Raw genomic sequence first — 23,304 nt, 5'->3', positions numbered from 1 at the left:
GTTCACCTCTGTCCCGAGCCGGGCCAGCAAACAGTTGCTGAGCGAGACAGGCGGCCAATCAGACTGACATGAATTGTGCCTGGTTTACTGGTTTTTACCCTTTTGCCGTGGATCCGGACAAATGATAGGGTTTGGGTTAGAACAGCTACACAATCAGAGACTCGGCCTGAAGTACAAAACCAACAGAGTTCGTATGCAGGGTCACGAAATCTGTTAAAAACCTGTCGTCAGTGTTGAAGCCGCACACGACTGTGTCAACTCTAATTATAAAGTTGATGTGAAGAAGTTGTCAGCAAACAGTTCAATCCAAAATTATCCGTATCGGCCTTCACGAGCTCAGAGCGGCCGCGTGTTTGTCGGACATGAGGTTAGTTACATCTGCTGCAGGGTCGGCATCTGGTGTGTGTGTGTGTGTGTGTGTGTGTGTGTGTGTGTGTGTGTGTGTGTGTGCGCGCGCGCACGTGTTTCTCCTCTGCATTAAAAGACAGAGCGGTGGACGGAGCCAGCGCAGATCAGCAGCCAATAAAGTCGGGCAGCGGCGGCAGCGGCTCGGTGCCAAGGCCTGGACAGCAGTGAAGGAATGCAGTGTGTGTGTGTGTGTGTGTGTGTGTGTGTGTGTGTGTGGACTACATCTGGTATGTGGGTGGGCTGCCTGCATTGTGAAGACCTTGTCGAATTCTGCTGCACTGAACTGAAATTCCAATCAGAACATTTACGACTCTTAACTTGTCTTGTTTTTAAAAGGACTAGTTCCACATTTTGGGAATCAAACCCGGACCGTTCTTTAACACAGTCAGGGGTGCAACCCACTAAGCTACCAGCTGCCATATTCCATATTACACCTATATGGAGAAAAGGAAATAGGGGCATAGCTCATCCCTCCGCAAAGTCCTAACAGATTATGTCCGTCCCTTAAATATGTCTCAATGTTTCCCATCAGGATCCATGAATGAAATTGGCGAATACGTCAAAAAACCAAAAAATGTAATATGTTCTATCTTGACCAATGTTCCATCTTTCCACCACGTTTCGTGGAAATTCGTGGCGTAGTTTTTGCGTCATCATGCTGAAAAACACACAAAACAACTCATCGACCGTAACTTACTTTACGGTCGATGAGTGTGAGGGAAAGAACTGCAAACACAACACACACACACACACACACACACACACTGTGTGTAGCTGAGAGAGACAGAGAGAGACCTGGTAGAGTCTGTTGCTATGATACAGACATTCAAGTTGGACAAAACCCTGCGTTTGAGTTTGGGTAGCGACCGACGAGCGCGGTGCAGTCTGGCAAATAAACTTCACTTTAAACAAGAAAAAAAAAACAACAACTCATCAATCACGCTTTTCTCCATCTTCATCACTCACAATCAATCAGACCAACCATTTCACACACACACACACACACACACACACACACACACACACACACACACACACACACACACACACACACACACACACACACACACACACACACACACACACACACACACACACACACACACACACACACACACACACACACACACACACACACACACAGGCTGAGCAGATGCTGTGACAGAGATAGGGAAACGAGACAGAAGAAGGAAGATGAACTCATTTATGGCTGTTGACCCTGACGACTGCCGAGCTTCTCCCCACGTTTCCTCTCCCGTCACTGAGCCGCAGAGCCGACAGCAGCTGCCTCCAAACTCCAAACTGAGGAACTTATGTTCTATTAATATATAAATACAGGAGAAATAAGTGTGTGTGCAGCTCCGGTTCTTTTGTTTTTAGTCTGGTACAGACCAAATGTCACCTGAACTCATGCTGAACACAATTTTTAGGAAATGAATGAAGCAAAAACAGCAAACAACCCTAGTTTCACCTTCTCAAATATAAGGACTTGCTGCTTTTCTGTCTTTAAAACCTAAATACAGGATGTAAAAACTAAATATGTGAATAAAAACAACGATGGGTTGCAGCTGTAGACGCCTGTGGTTTGTTAAATGTGATGAAAAATCCTCTCGGGAAGCTCTTGATTGTGAAATAACGTGAACTATTATTAGCAGAGTGAAAATGTCAGCGACTGTACGTAAGGCAGCAGGACGCTTCGTGTGAACAAAAGGTCAAGTGGTGACATGAGCGGCGCCGACTTCTCTGACCTTTAACCTCAGAACGCTGCGGCGACCTTCCGCCGCCAAGCCTCCTAGAAAATTTGATTTTCTTAAAAGAAAAATTCGCTTTATTGAAGATAATGATGAGGGTGAAATATAATTCAGACTACGTTTCTTTTAACAAGACAAATTTAAAGTTTATGAAATGTCAAAAGGTCAGTTTAAATTTGAACCTGCTCCAACTCGGATTAATGTCACGTTTGAATTTACAAAACAAGGTGCAGGCGTCTACATTAAGCATGTTATCATGCAGCAACTATGTCATATCACACAAGCTCCGATGACGACGGTGGTATGAGCGGCGGTGTGACGGGAGGGACTTGCCTTTCCCAGGAATGTTGCTCCCACACTTTTTTCTGTCTCTAGTTGGGAACAGGGCAGATCGCAGAGCAGCGACTCGGCAGCAGAGAGACACAATGGCTCCGAGTTAAAACAGCTGATGAGGCAAATAGTCTGAGAGGCTGACACATCCTGACACGCTTATCAGTCGCCTCGCCGCAACCTGACTCTGACAGAGGCCTGCACAAGAACACATAAATATAAATATATATATATATATATTTATATTTATTTCTGATGAAACTGTTCTGTCTCAGTTTGTTGTTTTTTGCAGGATGTCAGAGCTCAGCTCATCTGACACTCATGTCACTACATATGGAAAAGGGTTGTGTGTGTGTGTGTGTGTGTGTGTGTGTGTGTGTGGTTGTGTGTGTGGTTGTGTGTGGTTGTACCCACTACTACACACACACGCCTGTTGTCAAACTGAAAAGCTCCTGGCTGCAGTTAAGCCGCATTATCCTGAAGCGGGACAGGAAGGATTGAAAGACACACCATTGTCAAGTTCGCTGCATTGAAAAGATACACACTTTCTTACCACGAATTTTCAAAATAAAACCCTTTTAGTTTTTCTGTAAAAAGAAGATGGACCTACTATAAATCAAGATTTATTGAATTGTATTTCAATAGTTTTAAACAAGTGAAATATCCCTTTTCAATTCCAGCCTGCACACTGTTTTCACTCATGGATACATACAAGCTTCACAATGTAGAAGTGTCACAATATTATTTGATAAAACATTACCGTTGATGCAAAATTCAAGATGGCGCCATGCTAGGTGGGAAAATCAATCCTTTATGTTTCTTCAATTTAGTATCAATAAAGTATATATCTATGTATTTATCAATAAATCTCGTGGTTTCTGTGGAGCACTTCATTGTATCTGACACGTTTCCCCGCCTTTATTTTGAAAAGAAAATAACCCTACATCCGTTTTTGTCGACGTGTTGTGTAACTTCATGCATCCTGGTTATAGGTAACTGTCCCATGAAGAAGCAGGAAACAGACACGCGCAATTCAACTTGTTCAGGTGCATCAACATGTTGTTGTTGTTGTTGATATAAAATGTAAACAACCGGGTCTGTTCGATTCATTGTTAACATGTCACAAAACGCAGCTGCAGCTCCTGAGCTCATCAGAAACTGACGGACAGGCCGCAGCAGCCAATCCGGAGCCGATGGGCTCGCGGCACTAGCCAATGGGAGGCCGTGATCGGTGCACCGGCCGCATCGATTCCGTTGCGGGAGGCAGCTCGCTGCGACCACCCGCACAAATGTAACCGGGACTAGAGCGTTTTGGTTTTCAAAATAAATACAGTTGTTACCTAGTTGAAACCCAGATTCAAAAGTAGAATATTATTTATCACTTTTCTGTTTAAATATTTAATTAATTGTAGTCGTTTTTTTCCTTTTAACTGATGTTTTCTAGACTTTGTACAAACTTATTTTGACGCGAAACTGTAACTATAAACCTTGACAAAATATTAACAAGAGTGTCAATAATACAGGTATAAATGTTTATTTTTAAAAAGAACATAAGAAAATATGCCGGGGAGCAGCAGTTTGATTTAACCATGTTTTATTTTTTTGCATTTATTTATTTTTTTGTGCATAAAATGTGTTCAAACTATTTAGCTTAACTTACTTATTTCCACTAATTTAAGAATAACACTAAACGTGGAGGCGTTTGCATTTTATCCAAAGGCAGAAGTTTATTTTTTTACCACCAATAATTTAGAGCTCACAGGGTAAGAACAGCATATTTGAATATTCTTTGAATAACAAATTTCACAACACGACCAGAGAGGATGTAGTTATCAGGGAAGTACAGTATGAACAGTTATCATCGTCAGATAGTATTGAAACTGTTTTAAAGAGTTTTAGTTAAATGTTCCCCTAATAAACTAACCTGTGAGTGTTTTTGCTGGAGAGACATGTTTAGCTGATGATAGATAATATTCACAGGGATGAACTGATGTTCACAGGTGTTATCGATCACAGTTATCTCCCGGGAATTCATTTCATTATTCACAGCTACTGTCACATGTCAAAATATCTGCAGTGAAAAGGCCAATTGGCTCATAACATGCTCATATATGAAATACTTAAAAATAAAAATACAACTGAAAACTCTTCAAAGCACTTTGCTGCGACATGTAAATAAAGGCTCTTATTTTGCAGGCTGATACCGGAAGTGCGTGTGTGCTGCGCCGCTAGCTCCACAGCGGTGTGTGTCCGTGTGTGTGTGTGTGTGTGTGTGTGTGTGTGTGTGTGTGTGTGTGTGTGTGTGTGTGTGTGTGTGTGTGTGTGTAGGCCTCAGTGAACACAAACAAGCACAAAGTTTAACAAGAATAAAAACTCAACGCAGCTTCTGTCGTTACCGTGAAAAACAACAACATCCGGAGTCGTTTCACGCAGACGCGTCGACCAACGAAGCTGCGGCGCCATGTTTGATTCCACTTTGGGTAAAAAAGCCGCCGAACCGCTAAACGTTCCGCCGCCGCCGCCGCCGTCATTCAACCGCCGCGGTACGTCACCGTGTCCACGGACAGAAGCATTCTCACCGGACACGCACCAGTCTCCCCCCGTGGTCCGACTCACCTTGCTCTCGACTCCGCTCCTCGTTCACATCGCTGCGGGTTTCATCCCCCCGCCCACCGACCGGCCCGCAGCAGGAGCCGAAACAAACGAACCACACGGTCCCGTAACCAGGAAGTCCGGAGCACCTCTTCTCAAACTCCCGTGTGTGCGTGTGTGTGCGTGCGTGCGTGTGTGTGTGTGCGCGTGCGTGCGTGCGTGTGTGTGTGCGCGTGCGTGCGTGCGTGCGTGTGCGCGTGCGTGCGTGCGTGTGTGTGTGGTCATCAAACACAACTATATAAAAAAATGTTAATTGTCTTTTTCTTTTCCCAAAGGATTTTCCAACTTTTTCTTTTTTCTTTACTGGAAAGTCTCTCAGTGTTTTATTTTCAGTCAGTTCAAGTTTTATGAGACTTGTCAGTGAATTAACTCATTAATAAGGTGATAAACATGTTGACTATTAAAACACACACTCACATTCTTCAGGGAACATTTGGACATTCCTGTTATGATCTGTATTAAAATGTGGGTTTACATTCTCCAGGATTCAGGAAATAAACTAATAAACTGATTCATGGTTTAAATGATGTTTGTTGGAAATACTTTCAGAAGTGGGACAGAAGAAGAAAAGTTAACCTGAGTATTAAAGTTGAAGAAACTTTCATTTAAAAGATGTATTTCTACATGTCAGTGTGACAGAAATCTTAACCTGTAGACACGATCACTGGCCTGCAAATCTCCAGACACAGTCGGACATGAATATTCAGATGCTTTTAAAAAAATGTGTGTGTTTCATAGTTTTTTCCCCTCCTCACTTTTGAAATGACATATTAATGACATCTCATCAGCATGTGGCGTTCGCTGACCTCTGTGCTTCTCTGAGTTCACACTGACCTCTACAGGCCGAACCTTGTGAGTGGACAGAAGGGAGGAGAGAAGAAGAAGAAGAAAGATGGAGTCGTCACCTGCAGGTTTCAAGATCTTTAAAACATTTTCTGAAAAATACAAAATAAATCACATTCATGAATCTTACTGGCACATTTCTGTTTAAAAAGATGGAAGAATCATCTCCAGCCTCTAGATTTAATTGACATTTGACAGATTTGTGCTTAAAAAAAAGCCTTAAAATTTCCAAATTTTAATTCCCTGCAGTCAGTGACTAAATCTGGCTTTCGTTTGGTTTGGGTGTGAAAGAAATTAATGAATGCTGGGACGATCGTGTCGCTGGCAGATTTCAGTTTTTTGAAAACCAAAGCTGTTAAATCTGCCTGTGAACACGCGGCAGCTTCGCGGAGCAGCGTAGTTCATCCAGGCCCCAGTCGGCTGCTCTGTGTTTGGCTTGTGGCCCCCAGGAGGAGCCTTGAACACACACACCCGGAGCGACGGCGAGGCCTGCGGGCACAACACAGGGGCCGCGACGTTTACTTTGGAGTTCACTGTGTGTGGAAGAGGAACTGAACCACGAGGACGAAACACCGCCAGACAAAGTGACAAACAGACATTTGAGTTAAGTTGGGTTTACGAACATCTATTGACTTTCCCCCCGACAACGTCCGACTCGATCCGCGTCAGGGCTTCGATTTATCCCTTCGCTTCCTGTTTCTGTGGCCGTGTGGTTCAGATGTGATGTGTGTTCTTTATGGTTCTGCAGCTCCTGCACCACTTACCTTGTTAGCAGCAGGCGTCACGGCCTGTTTGTCTTCCTTAATGTGTCACGTGACCGCGTTGAGGAAGGGGGGGAGACGGCGAGGGGCTGCGACTGTTGATTTCACGGCCTATTAAGCCGGTGATTGTGCCGCCACAAATTCCACATCCCTTCCACCTACAAGTGCTCAACACGACTGTGGTGACGCGCACACACTTGTCAAGATTTAAAGAGGACAGAACTGTCACGTGACCTTAAACTCTGCTCCACTTCCTGTGTTCCTTTAGGAGAGGATCTCAAATGGAAGGTCGGACATCTTGTCTTTGTCGGGAGTCTATTCTGTAAATGCAGATTAGTGTTTGCAGAGTGAAGAACACAATTCAAACAGTGGTCAGTTGCATTCCACCTTTTTATTTACCGCTCTAAACCACGGACTGTAAATAAAGATGGACGCCACTTTCCTCCAGCCGTACACGAAAATGACGCTAAACTATCTGGGATACGGGCGCCGCCATCTTGCGCTGGTGACGTCATTTGGAGCCACTTTTATCGACTAATAAGAAGCAAACTTATGAGAAACATGAACACTTCAACACACATCAGTGATGTAAAAACTCCAAACGCCCGAACGGAGATGGAGCAGAGCATCACCAGCTCAGTGAGTTGTCTGAGTCTGGATCCTCAGGGTCTAGTTCCCCCGCCGTCGGCACAAGATGGCAGCAGCGCATCACCTTCCTCTGCTCATGTGAAGCCGTGTGCAGGAGGTGTTTCTTTTTCTTTTTAAACTAATGTTTCATAAAATTGCTCTGGTTATTCAACGCACCGGCCAACGAGCTTAAGCGTCGCATGAGCTTAACAATCCCGTGAATATTGTGTCTGACAAACTGAGGGAATGAGTCACTTTCTTTCTTCAAAGGGGACGCGTGAAGAAATGTAAAATAAAGAAAAGACAAGAAGAGGAAGAAGAGGAGGAAGAGGGAGAGGAAGAGGAAGAGGAAGATTCTACCGGCCTTCCTTTGATCACAACTGTAATTTAATTACCTGCCTCTGTTTGGAACTTCAGTCTCCACGGAACAGAGGATTCAAAAAGTTTAAAATAGACGTTAAGCAGCCGTGGACGATGAAACCTGAACACAAATTTATTTAAAAAAAGAAAAAAGATGCACTCACAGCGATGACGTGACTCTTCGGGTTTTCAATTGTTGATGTGAAATGGTGAACATCATTTACCGTTCGTTCCCTCTTGTAACGATCTCAAACATATAAATGTATTTTCATTTGCAGTATTTTGGCGTTAGTATTTTAGTATATCCATCACACCTTTTGCAATATTTCTCAATCTTGTGCAATATTTATATATATGTACACATATTTATTACTTCACATCGATACAACACTGTTCTTCATAGTCATATTTTTATCCAAACAACTGCATTTAAGCTTTGTATGTTATGTATTAAGCTTTTTTACAGTCTTTTGTTTTATTTCCATTTCTTTTTGCTATATTTTATTACCTACCTCTTCCCTAATGCCATTTGATTCTTGCTGCTGCTGAAACAAGTTCATTTTCCTGGTGTGGGATCAATAAGGTCTCATCTTATCTTAGCTTAAAACTAAAAGTTCTTATTGTTATTTAATTCAGGCTAACTAACTTAAATCCTCCTGAATAAAGAGTACTTGTGCAGAAAGTGGAATCATGCACATGGCTCTTGTTTCTCCTCCGCTTGAACTTTACTTTCCTGCAAAAATGACGATTTTTGAAATTCAAATACTTGCTGCGAACCTCCTTTGACCCTTGACCCCTGGCAGAGGAGCAGCTTGTCTCCGTTGGCTCGAGTCCCGGCCTCCCACCCACTCCCTCTGCTCCTCTGTGGCGTCGCACGGAGCGTCCCGTCTAGCCCCCCCCCCCCCCCCCCCCACGTGTCCGTCGAGGACGTGACGGATTCAAATCTCGTCTCATCTCTATCGAGCTGATGTAGCTGATGGTGGTTTGGTGCCTATGAGTATCTTTAAAAGGAAATTACAGAGTGGTATCATATAACCTCCTTCTCATCTGCATAATGTATTAATCTAAATAAAAAAATATGACCTGAATTAGTCACATATATTCCCATTATTGTTTCGGATGTTTCATTGAGCGCGACTCTATTTTCTCGTGTCTTTGTTTGGTCTATTGATCCACGACTGTCTACTCACTATAAATAGCCTTGTTTATTTGGATTTATTTATCCATGTGTAATTCATTCTGTGCAGCCGAGCGGCTTTATGACGGGCGTTGTTCTCGAGAAAGGAAAAAAAGGGTAAGAGTAGTGTGCAATCACACGTCCGTCACGACAGATAATCTCCTCTTTATCCCAGCACAGCACATTTTTATTCAGTTTTGAGTTTTTATCATAATCGTAGCGCTGTCAGGCCCAACACGCAGATTCGCAAAAAGGCTTTTCAATTCCGAGAAGGACAAAAAACCTTTTGCCTTTTTTATTTGCAGAATCCTTGGCATTGTCTGCGCTTTAAAAAATGGTCAGACTGAAAGAAAAGCGAGCGCCGCCCGTGGCAAAGTTCGCCTTCGCACGGCCGCGCTCGGCAAAACTCTGTTTACCTGGAAAAACATTTTGCGGGATCTCACCTTGAATTTCCTGAGCATCCTGGGCAACAGCTGATGAAGCGGCACACGGTCAGACACTCATCTTATCCACAGCAAAAATCATTTTAAGGTTTATTCAAACTGCAAATACACACGTCGGCGTGTAGCCCACAACCTGCCCCTCGCTGGCTGCTTTCATATTTTAAGAGTGATTCTATGGGAGGGAATAAAAACCCAAAAGAGCTCGAAAACTAAAGAGAAAAATATCTTTGAAAAAACAACAACTATTGAGCTGCAGACTTTTCTCTTGAATTACAGGCCACACGTCGGCAATAATAAGAGGTTTATTGTATGCCTTCGCCTGAACCTGACAATCAATATTTAATAACAGACCTGGTGGTCTGCGGTGATGAAAGGGGGAGAAAAAAAGACGCCATAATGTGCCCGAGAGCACAGCGTGAACGGCCACGTGGATGTTCGCTCCGCGAGGTCGTCAAGGTAAAAGTCTCAGCTTTCGGCTCAAAGAGTGTTCGACCAACATTAAGTGCTTTAAAAAAGCAGCCAGTAATGTCCAGATGTTCCCACTGTTAAAAGACTTAATGTGCAGTACGACGATGACAACCTTCAATGAGTGGAAGGAAAAACGGCACTTTGGGGTTTTTTGAACACACGTCAAACCCTCCTGCGAATGAACGCTGGACACTTTGACCTTTGACTTCTCTTTCCTCTCTGTCTACACTGGGGATGCAGTTGTGACGGGGACACAAGTGACGGGAGGAAGTGGGATCGGACACAGAGAGTGGACACACAGTGGACAGGCCTCGCCCAGGGCAGCGGACAGCACAGCTACAGTACGGAGGAAGGAAGGAGGGCCAGTCCCCGATGAGGGATTAAACTCGCCCCCAAAAAACCCAAAGCCAATTCCAGTGTGGGTGAAGCTTTTATCGCCACAGCGACTGGGACTGAGGGACAATTTAGTTTGAACTTTGGAAAAAGTCAAGATTAAAAACTAAAAGGGAACATTTCTCAGCAGGATTCAAGTAAATGAAAAGGATTTCTTACTGAAGTCAAAGAGAAAAAAATACTAAAATATATAATTCAACATTTTGGGAAACACATGAATATCACTCGAACATCTGTAGTGCTAATAGGGAGCTACAGCCACGAGCTAAGCTTAGCTTAGCATAAAGATTGGAAAGAAGAGGAAACAGCCACCTCGAAAACAAATCTGCCTATGAGCATCGCCAGAGACCAAAGTTTAAAAACAATAATTTCTGGTTTTACATGAGGTTATGAATCAAAATACTTTCTAGAAGCTAAGCTACGTCTATAAGCCGATCTACTAGCGTCACGGACTCAACAACGCCAGGGTCTTGTCGTACAAAATCCTGGTCATAGATCCCAGAGATTAAAAACGTCAAAATTTAGCAGCTGAACAAATTTATTACAGTGAAATTGCAGTCGTTGATTTCAACTTGTAGCTACAGAGAGCTGGAGAGTCCAAAAGAGAGGAAGCTAACATAGCTAACAAGCTACACGGTCACTTTGAACTGCTCAACAAAGAAGTATTGGTTTAACTAGACATATAAACAAATTGTTTTAACCAAGCTAACTAGCTTACTAACTTACAACTCAGCAAGTAACCAAGCTAACTAGCTTACTAGCAGGTCCGCAAGTAACCAAGCTAACTAGCTTACCAACAGGTCCGCAAGTAACCAAGCTAACTAGCTTACCAACAGGTCAGCAAGTAACCAAGCTAACTAGCTTACTAGCAGGTCCGCAAGTAACCAAGCTAACTAGCTTACCAACAGGTCAGCAAGTAACCAAGCTAACTAGCTTACTAACTTACAGCTCAGCAAGTAAACAAGCTAACTAGCTTACTAGCAGGTCAGCAAGTTAGCAGGCTAGTAAGTTAGAAAGCCTGTAAAACTTGCTAACTGACTATTAGCAAGCTAGCTAGGTGAGCTTTCCCACCGCCTTTTTTGACTCATTGTTGAATGAAATAAGTCACAATCCTGAATTTAAAACAACAACTACTCTACGAAGGAGTTAGTTGGCGAGCACACAGATAACAGGAAGAAACTTCCAGCTGGGCCGTTAGCCTGCCAGCTAGTGCAGTGCGCTCATTAGCCCCAACAAGTCTTCCCAACAACACCAAAGCTACCGAGACGCAAATATGAATTTCACTGAACTACTTTCTGGTTTCCCAAAATGTCAAATTCTTATTCTTCAAGCGAAGAAAAAACACAAAAGTACATTCCGATTGTCTAAAACCAACTACTGTGCAAGAATCACGTCTTTTTTATTCTTTTTAATTTCTTCTGTCGACTGTCACGCGGCAACTTGGGCTCCACAGTAATATACATAGAAAACACCTCGATGTATATTTACTAGTGAGTCGTCACTGGGGCGATGGAGTTCACTTCACACTACGTGGTCAAAACGAAGACACCAACATGACGGTGACGGAGAGGAAGAGAGAGATGAGGAAGAGGAAGAGGAGGAGGAGGAGGAAAGGATGGAGGTGGTGAAACAGCACAACGTCAGACTGGAACATAACAACACAGAGAGAGACAAGTATTAGGAAAAATGGTTTAATATAGGAGACAGAAGCAAAAAACTGCATCACACAAGAACATACGTTTACAAAAATAATTCTGACTGCTTCAGCTACACAGTTAGTTCACAGAGAAGGACAGAGAAACCGGAAAAATCTAAACAGCTAAAAGCAAAAAAGTTTTTCTAATTAGTTGATCTCTTTATTAAAAACTAATACATTAATCCACTGAAGGTGACTAAATATTTCTATTCCTTCTTTTTCTATAATTGTCTTTATCGTGTAGACGGCACAATACAAAGAAGTCAAATGAAACTTACCGCTGTTGTATAGACAAACTTGCTAGAACTATTTATAAAAAAGCAAAAAGCAAAAGAAAAGAAGAACGATCTGACACTCACCTACCCTCTGTTTTGGAAAAAGAAAGAACGGAACAAAGGCAGAACGGAAGAAAGAAAGAAAGAAAGAAAGAACAACACTCAAGTGAGGAAAAAGAAGTGAAAGAAATGAAGCCAAAGATCTTCTAGAAAATCTCATATATCAAAAGCCAACTTTCTTGATGCCAGCTAGAATTCATCCTCGGGGAGCGGTCGGGGTCGGGCCACACCACCAGGCCACACAGCTTTGTTTTCTAGGCTTTTTTTTTTTTTTTTTTTTCGTTGTATCCTTTAATCTCCAGTATAAAAAATTCCACTGGTACAAAATGCATAAGTACAATCAGTTGTAGAAATAGGAAAGCCTGCATTTGTTGTACTCTTTAAATCCCATCCAGGGACAGATTTTCCCATGTGTTGTCAAACAAACATACATCGTATACGCCCACAGGATCCACTGAAATGCATTAACTTTGGCTTCTCTCAAGACAATAACTTTTACTGAAAGACCATTTTTTGAGAATCAAAAGAAACCAAAGAAACAACAAAAATTAAAAAAACAATCGGATAATCTCCAGAGACAACAAGCTTTTTTTTTTTTTACGGCACGGATAAAGAGAGAAACACACAAAACATTTTTTTTCCCTCAAAAAACTCTGACGTAAGCCATAATGCAAAGAAACGACACGTTCAAACTGTTTTTGTTTTTTTCCTTTCTGATTTCATTTGTTTGATAAATAGCACTTAAGATAATTAAGAAAGAAGGAGAACAGAGAAGTGAAACTGTGACGAGATAGAGAGATCACGACGAGCGTCGGCCATGACAGCCCCTGAGGTGAGCCGCTCCACAGAAACGCTGCGACCCCCTGCGACCCCCTATGACGCTCTACGACCTCCTACGACCCCCTATGACCCTCTATGACCCCCTATGACCCTCTATGACGCTCTACGACCCTCTATGACGCTCTACGACCTCCTACGACCCCCTATGACCCTCTATGACCCCCTATGACCCTCTATGACGCTCTACGACCCTCTATGACGCTCTACGACCTCCTACGACCCCCTATGACCCTCTATGACCCTCTACGACCTCCTACGACGCTCTAAGACCCTCTACGACCTCCTACGACGCTCTACGACCTCCTACGACCCCCTACGACCACCTACGACGCTCTACGACCCTTCTTGTGCTTCCACATTGAGAACAAAGACAAAGATGTGCGACTTCAGGGCCGTGTGCAAACGTCGTCGGTGGGATTTGGCGATTTTTTGTTTTTGACGACATTTACGTTTTTTCTTCTTCCGGGACGCTTGAGGAGACGGCCGCGTGTTGCGGCACAGATAACGTCGCGAGTAAGAGTTTGTGCGAGAGAGTGAGCTGAAGTAGGTGTGAAATGTGCTAAATCGTAGGATGCAAACACTTTTAACGACGTGTGAAACTGAGACGCGCTGGTTCGGTTAACACTGATTGGACCGGGACCTCCTCCGCGTTCGGTCCGGCTCTTCGTACAGGTAGTTATGGCTGTTTGTGGCACTGCTCGTGTGTGTGTGTGTGTGTGTGTGTGTGTGTGTGTGTACTGCGTTACGGAAGAGAAAGTCTGCTCCGTGAGCTCGGGTGGAGTTTGGTATTTGGGTTCTGGCCTTTGAGAGGATAATGAAAGCAGTATTGCCTTCGTCTCTTGTTTTGCCTGTGTGGACCGGGCGGACGTGACCCCTTCCCGTCTCCAGCCAACGAGCGCTTTTTTTAATTTCCCCTGTCGCCATTCCAATAAGACGCCTCTCCTCCTTCTAATAACCCCGGTTAGCCTGGGAGACAACAACCAGACGGAGGAAGAGGCGCCGGCATCCTTGTGTCTCCTTCCAAACGGCCATTTTCAGTTCTTTCCTTCTGCTCGCGGGGTCCGACCGGATGAAAATGGCAAAAGAAAGCAGAAAAGAATCCGGACTCTTGGCGCGCCGGGCGGGTAACCGTACACAAACTTGGCACAAATCACATTTGACTGGACTGGACAACATCTTCTGTTCTTGTAATACTGATACGACGCTCCCTGGTTAAGGCGACTGGTGAGATTCTGTAGAAAATAATGCTGCCTGGTTTTTTTGTTTCTTTCGTTTTGTTTTTTTTTGCAGACCGTGAACTAGGCTTTCAGGGAGGAGGGAGAGGGGGGCAGTGGAATAGACTCGACAACGCGGCGCCATGTACACGGCTCGACTATGAGAACGTCATTAACACACTTTGGCATCTAAACGTGATTTTGGCCCGTTACGCCACGAGACCCACACACACGGAGAAGTCTTACAACCACGTAGAAAACAACGGACGTCGAAGGGTACAAGTTCGGCGACGAATTCAAACGAGTTCAGAACTTTGCCGTCGGACCGTCCCGCCTCTCTCGCGGTTCGACCGCCCCGCGGCGGGCAGGCGTGTGCTTTTCTCCTCGGAAAAAAGAGAAAAGGTCGAGGCGTGTCTTGTGAAACGAGCGGGTCTTGCCCTGTGCTTACATCATGAAAGCGAGTTGCGCTCATCTGAGGTGATACACAAAAAGTAATGATCCAAACTCAGGCTACAAACTCAGGAGTGTTTTTGAAGCCACAGATGAGAGGATTCGGAGAGAAATAAGGCTTCGCGTCATGACGACTCCCGCCTCAGCTCCTCTTTCGTCCGAGGAGAAACGGGTAGCGCGTGCGAGAGGAAAACAATCAAAAAGAATATATATGTGCCGGAGCGCGCCGTCTGCGTGTGTGTGTGTGTGTGTGTGTGTGTGTGTGCGAGATACTAAGAGAGAGGAGTGCAAAGATTTGTGGTAAGGCTTTGATGAATAAAACGGCTGTACAATGGCTAAAAATATCAGTGCGCGATTTTTCTCGTGTGTGTGTGTGTGTGTGTGTGTGTGTGTGTGTGTGTGAGTGCGTGCACGCTGGCGGGCGCTAGACGTTTGCTGTAGAGGCTCTTTCACGCTCAGGGGCTCTCATGCACAACAACAAAGTAAACTGTGTGAGGTCTGCACGAGAGAGAGAGAGTGTGTGTGTGTGTGTGTGTCCGTGTGTGCGTGTATATAGTTATATATATATGACACATGGGCACTTTTTTTTTGTGTTTTTTTTTCCAAACATCTTTACAAAGAAAAGAAAAAGCAAACATGACACTTTCAGGCAACAAGACCACAGAATAGCAAGATAACAAACTCTTTTTTTTTTTTAAATCTATACTTTTAAATATGAGGGATCCATACAAAACACTTATAATAAAATACCCATGTTATCAAATCATTTCACAAGAAGTACACTGACGCACGCTAGGCAGGAAGTACCTTCAGGATTTGGCACTGAACTCCACTGATCTCCTCTTTTTTTCCTTTATAAGACATTTTTGCCGAACAACGAAACACACCTAAGTATTGTTTTCCCACGAGAGAGAAATAAAATAATAATGACATTGATGCTTCACAAGCTGACATTTTATATATATATATATATATAGATATATTTATATTTATATATATTTTTAGGAATTTTCATATAGCTAATTAACCGACAAGAAAATTTTGCAAATAGGGACTCCTTTAAAAAAAACAGAAGAGGAAAATTAAAAAGGAAATAAAAGTTATAGTAATATGAAAGGCTTTTTGTCTATTGTTCAAGTAAACTGATTTTTTTTTTTGAAGTCTTCTCTTGAAAAAACATGAGACATTTAAGACCGTTGGACTTTGTGATGAAACCACAACTAAACTCACGAGAAGCACCGACGTTAACGCGGAGTTTACAGGTATCTTAGTATCTTTTTTCTTCTTTTTTTGAATCCTCTATACATTTAAACAGTAGAAAATATAGGTCATTTCATCATGTGCATTTAAACCACGGATTGTCTATCTGTGAGTCAGTTCAGCAAAAGGTGACACAAGTAGGTAGCATTTCTCCCCCCAAACAGGGCAAATGTCTTTTTTTTTGTTTTATACCTTTAAACTACTCTAGAAAAAAGTGGTTCTATTATATATAGACTTTGAATGAGAAACAGGAGCCACTTATCAAAATGGCCTTATCAAAAAACTTTACACTGCCTGAAAAATGTAAAAACCATTAGAGAGCTCCGAGAGAGAGAGAGAGAGTCTAATATTGATCAGACAGTTCTTGTTTCAAAACTGTTTGGAAGTAGTCTTATTTTCTCTGGAGAAACTGGCGCGGGCGGCTTCTGGCCCGCCGCGCTCTTGTGTTGTCGCCGTCGTCGGGGGAACCAGAAGCAACGCGACGCGCCAATTCCTGTAGTGAACTTTCAAGTTTACTTTTAAATGAAGAAGAAAAAAAGAAAAACTGACATAAAGAAGAAGAAAGAAAGAAAAACAGAACAAAAATGCAAGAAAAAAACCTACAGAATGGAAGTCGCTTTGCCACAGGTTGTTGTTGTTTGTTTGTTTCTCTCCAAAAAAAGAAACATTTGTTTTTCCATAAAAATCTCAAGTCTTTTTTGTGTTTTTTCATATGAATGCAGCTTTATATCTATTTCACATTGATTCATTTGTCTTCCCCCGCCCCCTCATCGCCCCCCCCCCCTCCCTGAAAACAGATCCAAATGAGGTCACATGCACAAAAACAGAAAAATAATCATAAAAATCCCCCAAAAAGCAAAAAGTTCAAAAAGGTCAGTAGGCGGCGGCGGAGGACGAGGAGGACGAGGAGGACGAGGAGGAGGCGGAGGACCAGGTTATGATCAGGTGAGCTCGGAAAAACACTTGAGAAAAAACAAGGACGGGGACGAAGGAGGAGGAGGAAGAGGAGGACGATGACACTTTTGTTTTTGGGCGGGGGGAGTTTTTTGTCGTTTTGTGTTTCTCGTTTAAAGTTTTTTGTTTTTTTGGGGACGGGACGCCACGGAGACATGCTAGGCAAACGATGAGCTAACAGGCATGGAGATGGGTTGTTCTAAAAGGGGGAAAGAAAAAACAGGGGAGAGGAGAGAGTTACACACAGAGGAGCCAGAGCACCACAACCACTACAGCATCTTATCAAATCAGGAGAAACAACAACAACAACAACAACAACAACAAACAACAAACAAAGAACAGCAACAACAACAACAACAACAGAGCAAACTGGCAGAACAGCAACAACCACTCACTGAGTTCATTGGCAATTTTTTAGCTTATAATTTTTGTTTTTCGTAATAGAAAATGCTAATAATGTTATAGGTCTATACGAACACGCAATGACACACACACACATATACACACACACACACACACACACACACACACACACACACTCATTCGTTCATTCATTCGTACACAAAAAACAGAGAGCACCCAAAGCTTTATCCATCAGAACCAAGATGGATGTTGTCATTTGGGAGAAAGTAGTTGTATCATTTCTTATTTCGGGGGGGGGGGGGGGGCGGTGTATTTTTCACTTCTTTATATTTTAACATGTCTAAAAAATTTTGTAAGGGTGTGGGGGGGTTTACGGACAAACAAAAAACGTAAACACTCAAAAAAAAAGAAGAGTAAAAACGTGAGGAGAAAGGTGGAAATTGGACGAGTGAAGAAGTAGTTTGACTACAGATGGAGAGAGTGGCGGAGAGAGAGAGGGATGGATGAACAGATAAGTGTGTGTCTGAATGAATGAATGAGAGGAGGTGGATGTGGCGGGACGGGGGGTGGGGGGGCGGTTCAAAATGGCAGCGGAGTGTGTTTGTGGTTCCTGCACTGAAAAAACATGAAAAACACCGGAGATCGTCTTGATAGGAGTCCAATAACTTAACGGTAAGGTTATAAATAAAATCCTTTTTTTTTGTTTCTCTTCATCTGAGGCAGTAAAAATGTTGTATAAAAATAGAACTGCATTTTTTTACAAATAAAATTTACAGGCCAGTGGCTTTTTCTGTACTTTGAATTATTTTTAAATCTTTCAACAAACATCAAGTATTTTCAGTTCCCCCCTTCACCCATAAACTCTTTTTTTTATTATTAGTAGTAGTATTATTATAGCTTCATCAAATTCTGAATATTATTTTGAAGATGTTCTACATGTGTTAATATCCATTTCACGACAAAGACCAATGTGATCTGACCCAGAAAAGTAGTTACTGATTATCTCTTTTTTAAATTTTCTGAGAAATTAAAAAAAACCTGTTTTGCCTTTTTTTAAATTTGCACGTAAATCATAAGACGTAGTGAGTGTTTCTGTTTCTCTCTTCATATTGTGGCGGTGGAGTGTAACTGACTATATGCTGTAAAAGAGCCTTTTGCTCCCGCGGGTTGCCAGCAGGCATAGAGGGTTTATTTATTTTTTATTTTTTGGAGAAGCAGCGGCGGCCTGCAACCAACACCGTGGAGGTCAAAGGGCGAGTGTGCATATCGACGTGCGAGTCAAAAAAAAAAAAAAGGATAAAAAAAAAAGAACCCTTCACCAGGCCTCAGGTTCACATTGAAGGAGAGAGAGAGGAAAAAAATATATACTGTATATTTAAAAAAAAAAAAAAAAAAAATTCATCATGGCTCCTTTTGTCTGTAACCTCAGTTCTGGCAGAAATTAAAATGTATAAATAATCAAATAAAAAAGAATTAAATAACTTTTAACAAAGCTACCCCAACTGCACAAAGTAATGACGGTAATGGAAGCGTTCATGTGTGTCAAAAAAAAAATTGTAATAAATAATAATACTTGAAAGCTAACATAAAAATCAAGAAAAATAAAAGTAAAAAACCAAGGCGTGTGTGTGTCTCCCTCAGGTGGTTGTAGGTCGTCTCCCCGCCCCAGTGATCTACCCCCCCCCCCCCCCCCCCCCCCCCAGTCCCTGTGTCGAGAGTTCGAGGCTCGGTTTGCTGTTAAGTTTTTTTTTCATTTTTCTTTTTTTGTTTGTCGTCGGGGGGACTTACCCTAGCAGTGCTAACATGGGGAGCAGACAGACCCTAGTGCTAAGATCAGTACGGTTTGCTGTCGTTCTTGGAGCGCTTCAGCTGCACCTTCAGCCGCTTCATGCCGATCTGGAAGCCGTTCATGGCCTGGATGGCCGCCTGCGCCGACACGGGATTGTCGTAGCTGACGAAGCCTGCGGGGGCGGAAACCACAGAGAAAAGTGCACCGTTAAAAGGATTGTATACACAAATCCATAAAGACTCACATTTTAGACCCGCAAAAGTTGAGTTACGATGGAGTTTCCACGCATAATGGGCTCGCTATCTGCGTCAGCTACTGTTCGACTCATCACAGCGTTACGGTCACATCTTAAAGGAATACTGGATATACCACATTAAAACTAGCTCAACAACTATCGGCTGCATTAATCTGCCTTTACTTGCACTGTAGCGCAAAGTTGACGACGTTACTTGTGACTCGAGCATCTCCTGACGCGCTCGTGTCACCTGGGAAGGATCGCGTCAAGTCGCATTCCCTGATGACATGAGCGCGACACAAGGACGTTCAGTCCGTATCTTTCCTGAGCGCCGGGACGCGACTGGTGACTAGTGAAGGGAGAAGGTTCAGATAGCTGCTGCTGCCGCCGACGTACCGAAGCACTTGCTAAGGTTTGTCTGTTTGTCGATGAAGACTTTGGCAGAGACCACGTTTCCGAAAGGCATGAACATCTGCAGTATGTCCTGGTCTCCGAACTCCTGGGGCAGGTGGTAGATGAACAGGTTGGCACCTTCGGGACCTGGCGAGGGAGGAAGAAGGATGCAGAGCGGGTCTTAGGTCAGAGGGTTTTTTTTCATTTAGGCAAACAGCCGCAGGAGAAAGTGAGCGCTGCATTGTGGCGCTGCTGTGCTGTCGCCATAGGAACGGAGCTGAAGCACACCGCTTAGCACAACAACTGCACGACCTTGAGTCTGTTATTGCTTTTTAAACAACATTCTGCGATTGCACTGAACATTTCACAAAGATAAAAAGCTTTTCGTGTAATTCATATCTCTGCCTCTCTATACCCAACAGACCCCCGGTTCCCCGTTCTCTGATTCGTCCTCTCGGCTGCGTGTCAAAGGTCGACCTGCCCTCCTTCTATCACACGTGCCTAATACTCCCGATAGGTCACATCGGGCCCTGCACTGATGAATGAAGCAGGGAGGCAGCCGGATGTGCGTCTCCCCCCCGGTTGGGATTTGATCCCCCGGGGCGACTCTGTCAAAAGACACAGAGCATCTTTGCAAAATGTATCTTTGTCGCGAGCCGAGAGGAGACGCGCACAAACAAACAGGAAGTGGCTCTTGTTTGTTTAACTGCACGTGTCATCATCCGCCGTCCTAAGCTTTTGGGTGAATCTAACTTTGCAACAGCGCCGATCCATTTGACATTTTCTCATCATGACGTACTAATATCAATGTACAATTACCAGCAGAAATATTGATAATATTCATAGACAGGTCTGATCAAACACTTAGAATAATATCCAATTCATCTTAAATGTACATTTTAGAAAAACAAATCATTCAAATTTAAAGTAGTTGTAGTTGATTTCATACCTGAAAAATGGGCATTAAGATACATTGGTCCAACTATAAGTAAAGAAATGTGTGTCTTTAATACATAATATGATATTTGGAATTTGAAAATAAAATGCACAAATACACATCACAGCATGAGAATCAAATAAACAATAATGTTGGCTATTATTTAAAATATTTAATTGGACAAAAAAACCTTAACTACGAAACTATTCACTTACATATCCATCACCACATTACTGTTTGTCCAATGGGAAGCTATGACATATTAATCATAATCTTCCCCATCACGTCGTCAACTGGACGTTCTGCCAGCGTGTGATTCCTGGAGGAAACCTGTCTGTGTTCAGAGTTCCCACCTCGCGGCCCCCGGCCCCCCGGCCCCCGGTGCTACTGACCCTCTTTCTGGCTGCCGGCGGCCCCTTGCTGCTGCAGCAGCGACTGGCTGTAGAGGGTGGGCAGCGCTGCGGCGGCGTACTGCTGGATCCCTGAGTAGGCCTGCGTCAGCGCGTCCATGGTGCCCGCCGTGCCGTTGGTCAGCCCCGCGCCGCCCAGGCCCCCGTTCAGAGCCGCCATACCTGAGAGCATTTGAGCAACTTTACATAAAACCCAACAATGAAGAAAGAAGAGTGCACTTACTCGTTAGCGCTCCCACTGAAGGTTGTGTTTCAACCACACACACGTACACACACACACTACACTGTCAGTCACACACACAAAAGACAACACAGGACACACACACACACACACACACACAGTAAAGGACAGTATGAGTGTAGCTGATGGAGACAGCCAGAGGCGTCGCCCGGAGAGGAGACACGCAGCGACGCATGCACACGCAGAAAAATACCGCGTCTACGAACAAAACAACATCAGGACAAGATGAACGACACCAGGACGATGGCGTGGACACACACGCTGTAACGGACGAGGACAGTAAGTCCAAATAAACATATATCCCCCCTCGTGATTCTTATTCGGTTATTACAATGGTCCGGGTTGAATCTGGTGCATTATTACAGAGAAGGGTCACAATTTAAAAAATGTTTATTCTCTTCTTCTTTTTTTCCATCTTCACTGTTCTTTTCATTTCATTCTTCTTTCCATTCTACTTCTTCACTGTGTTCACGTCCTGCTCTGTACGTTTGTTCCAGTCTCGCTGCCTCTTGTTCACTTTCCCTTCAACTGCTCTGTGAAATGAAACGTGGGTTTTCTTCACAAATGAAGCCTTTGCTGAATCAATACTGGTGATTTGTCCACTGATGGACGGGAATGTGAGCACAGCTGATCCTTTTTCTTTACTCCGATAAAACGACGAGGGGGAAAAAAAGACACACTGACAGATTTGTCTGTTAACAGGAATTTAAAATCCAGATAAGCCGCATAGGGTTTGATAAGAAGTGTCCGTGATTTAATACTTCAACACTTACAGGCGAACGTCAGAATCCTTCACGCTGCCTTTTTTTTTTTTCCTCCCCAGATTCCAGTCAAACATCAACATCAACTGATAATCAGAGCTTTTCCAGCCTGTGACGTCTCACTCCAGGAACGAGGAGGGAGGAGGAGGGACGAGGAGGAGGGAGGAGGAGGGACGAGGAGGGACGAGGAGGGACGAGGAGGGAGGAGGAGGGACGAGGAGGGACGAGGAGGGAGGGGGGGGGGGGGGAGGGACGAGGAGGAGGGACGAGGAGGGACGAGGAGGAGGGAGGGGAGGGACGGGGAGGAGGGACGAGGAGGGGGGGAGGAGGGAGGAGGAGGGACGAGGAGGAGGGACGAGGAGGGACGAGGAGGGACGAGGAGGCGGGACGAGGAGGGACGAGGAGGGAGGGGGGGGGAGGGACGAGGAGGGACGAGGAGGGACGAGGAGGGAGGTGGGGGAGGGACGAGGAGGGAGGAGGAGGGACGAGGAGGAGGGACGAGGAGGGACGAGGAGGGAGGGGGGGAGGAGGGACGAGGAGGAGGGACGAGGAGGGAGGAGGAGGGACGAGGAGGAGGGACGAGGAAGGAGGGGGGGGGGAGGAGGGGGGGGGGAGGGAGGAGGAGGGATGAGGAGGAGGAGAGGAGGGAGGAGGAGGGAGGGAGGGAGGAGGAGAGGAGGGGGAGGGAGGGACGAGGAGGGACGAGGAGGGAGGAGGGAGGAGGAGTGAGGAGGAGAGGAGGGAGGGACGAGGGACGAGGAGGGACGAGGAGGGAGGAGGGAGGAGGAGTGAGGAGGAGAGGAGAGGAGGGAGGAGGAGAGGAGGGAGGGAGGAGGAGAGGAGGGGGAGGGAGGGACGAGGGACGAGGAGGGACAAGGAGGGAGGAGGGAGGAGGAGGGAGGAGGAGGGAGGAGGAGTGAGGAGGAGAGGAGGGAGGGACGAGGGACGAGGAGGGACGAGGAGGGAGGAGGGAGGAGGGAGGAGGAGGGAGGAGGAGTGAGGAGCAGAGGAGGGAGGGACGAGGGACGAGGAGGGACGAGGAGGGAGGAGGAGGGACGAGGAGGGAGGAGGGAGGAGGGAGGAGGAGGGAGGAGGAGTGAGGAGGAGAGGAGGGAGGGACGAGGGACGAGGAGGGACGAGGAGGGAGGAGGGAGGAGGAGGGAGGAGGAGAGGAGAGGAGAGGAGGGAGGAGGGAGGAGGGACGAGGAGGGAC

At 44.7% G+C, this 23,304-nt stretch overlaps 2 protein-coding genes across 41 annotated transcripts in view; both read right to left on the bottom strand.

Annotated features, from left to right (window-relative positions):
• The window catches only part of usp6nl (USP6 N-terminal like), a 50,618-nt gene extending 45,358 nt beyond the window's left edge, over positions 1-5,260 (bottom strand). The window contains exon 1 of one of the 2 annotated variants that reach the window (XM_047336007.1): positions 5,106-5,260. The gene's annotated coding sequence lies outside the window, so the exon portion shown is untranslated. Of the gene's footprint in view, positions 1-4,885 lie in introns of both variants that reach the window. The other variant, XM_047336008.1, reaches the window with a different exon arrangement.
• A 6,628-nt stretch (positions 5,261-11,888) lies between these two features.
• celf2 (cugbp, Elav-like family member 2) overlaps positions 11,889-23,304 on the bottom strand; it is a 164,314-nt gene continuing 152,898 nt past the window's right edge. For 24 of the 39 annotated variants that reach the window (XM_035616901.2, XM_035616994.2, XM_035616875.2 and 21 more), the window contains 5 exons: positions 21,072-21,251; positions 20,692-20,724; positions 19,746-19,889; positions 19,114-19,286; positions 11,889-17,161 (listed from right to left, as the gene is read on the bottom strand). In XM_035616901.2, coding sequence (XP_035472794.1) covers positions 19,159-19,286; positions 19,746-19,889; positions 20,692-20,724; positions 21,072-21,251 — 485 coding nt within the window. In that variant the 3' untranslated portion in view covers positions 11,889-17,161; positions 19,114-19,158. The remainder of the gene's footprint in view (positions 17,162-19,113; positions 19,287-19,745; positions 19,890-20,691; positions 20,725-21,071; positions 21,252-23,304) is intronic. The other 15 variants (XM_035617178.2, XM_035616947.2, XM_035616957.2 and 12 more) reach the window with 1 other exon arrangement.

This window comes from Scophthalmus maximus, chromosome 12 (genome assembly GCF_022379125.1).
Source record: "Scophthalmus maximus strain ysfricsl-2021 chromosome 12, ASM2237912v1, whole genome shotgun sequence".
Taxonomy (NCBI): Eukaryota; Metazoa; Chordata; class Actinopteri; order Pleuronectiformes; family Scophthalmidae; genus Scophthalmus; species Scophthalmus maximus.
Note: the sequence above shows the minus strand (reverse complement) of the source record. Positions and strands in the feature narration are given on the sequence as shown.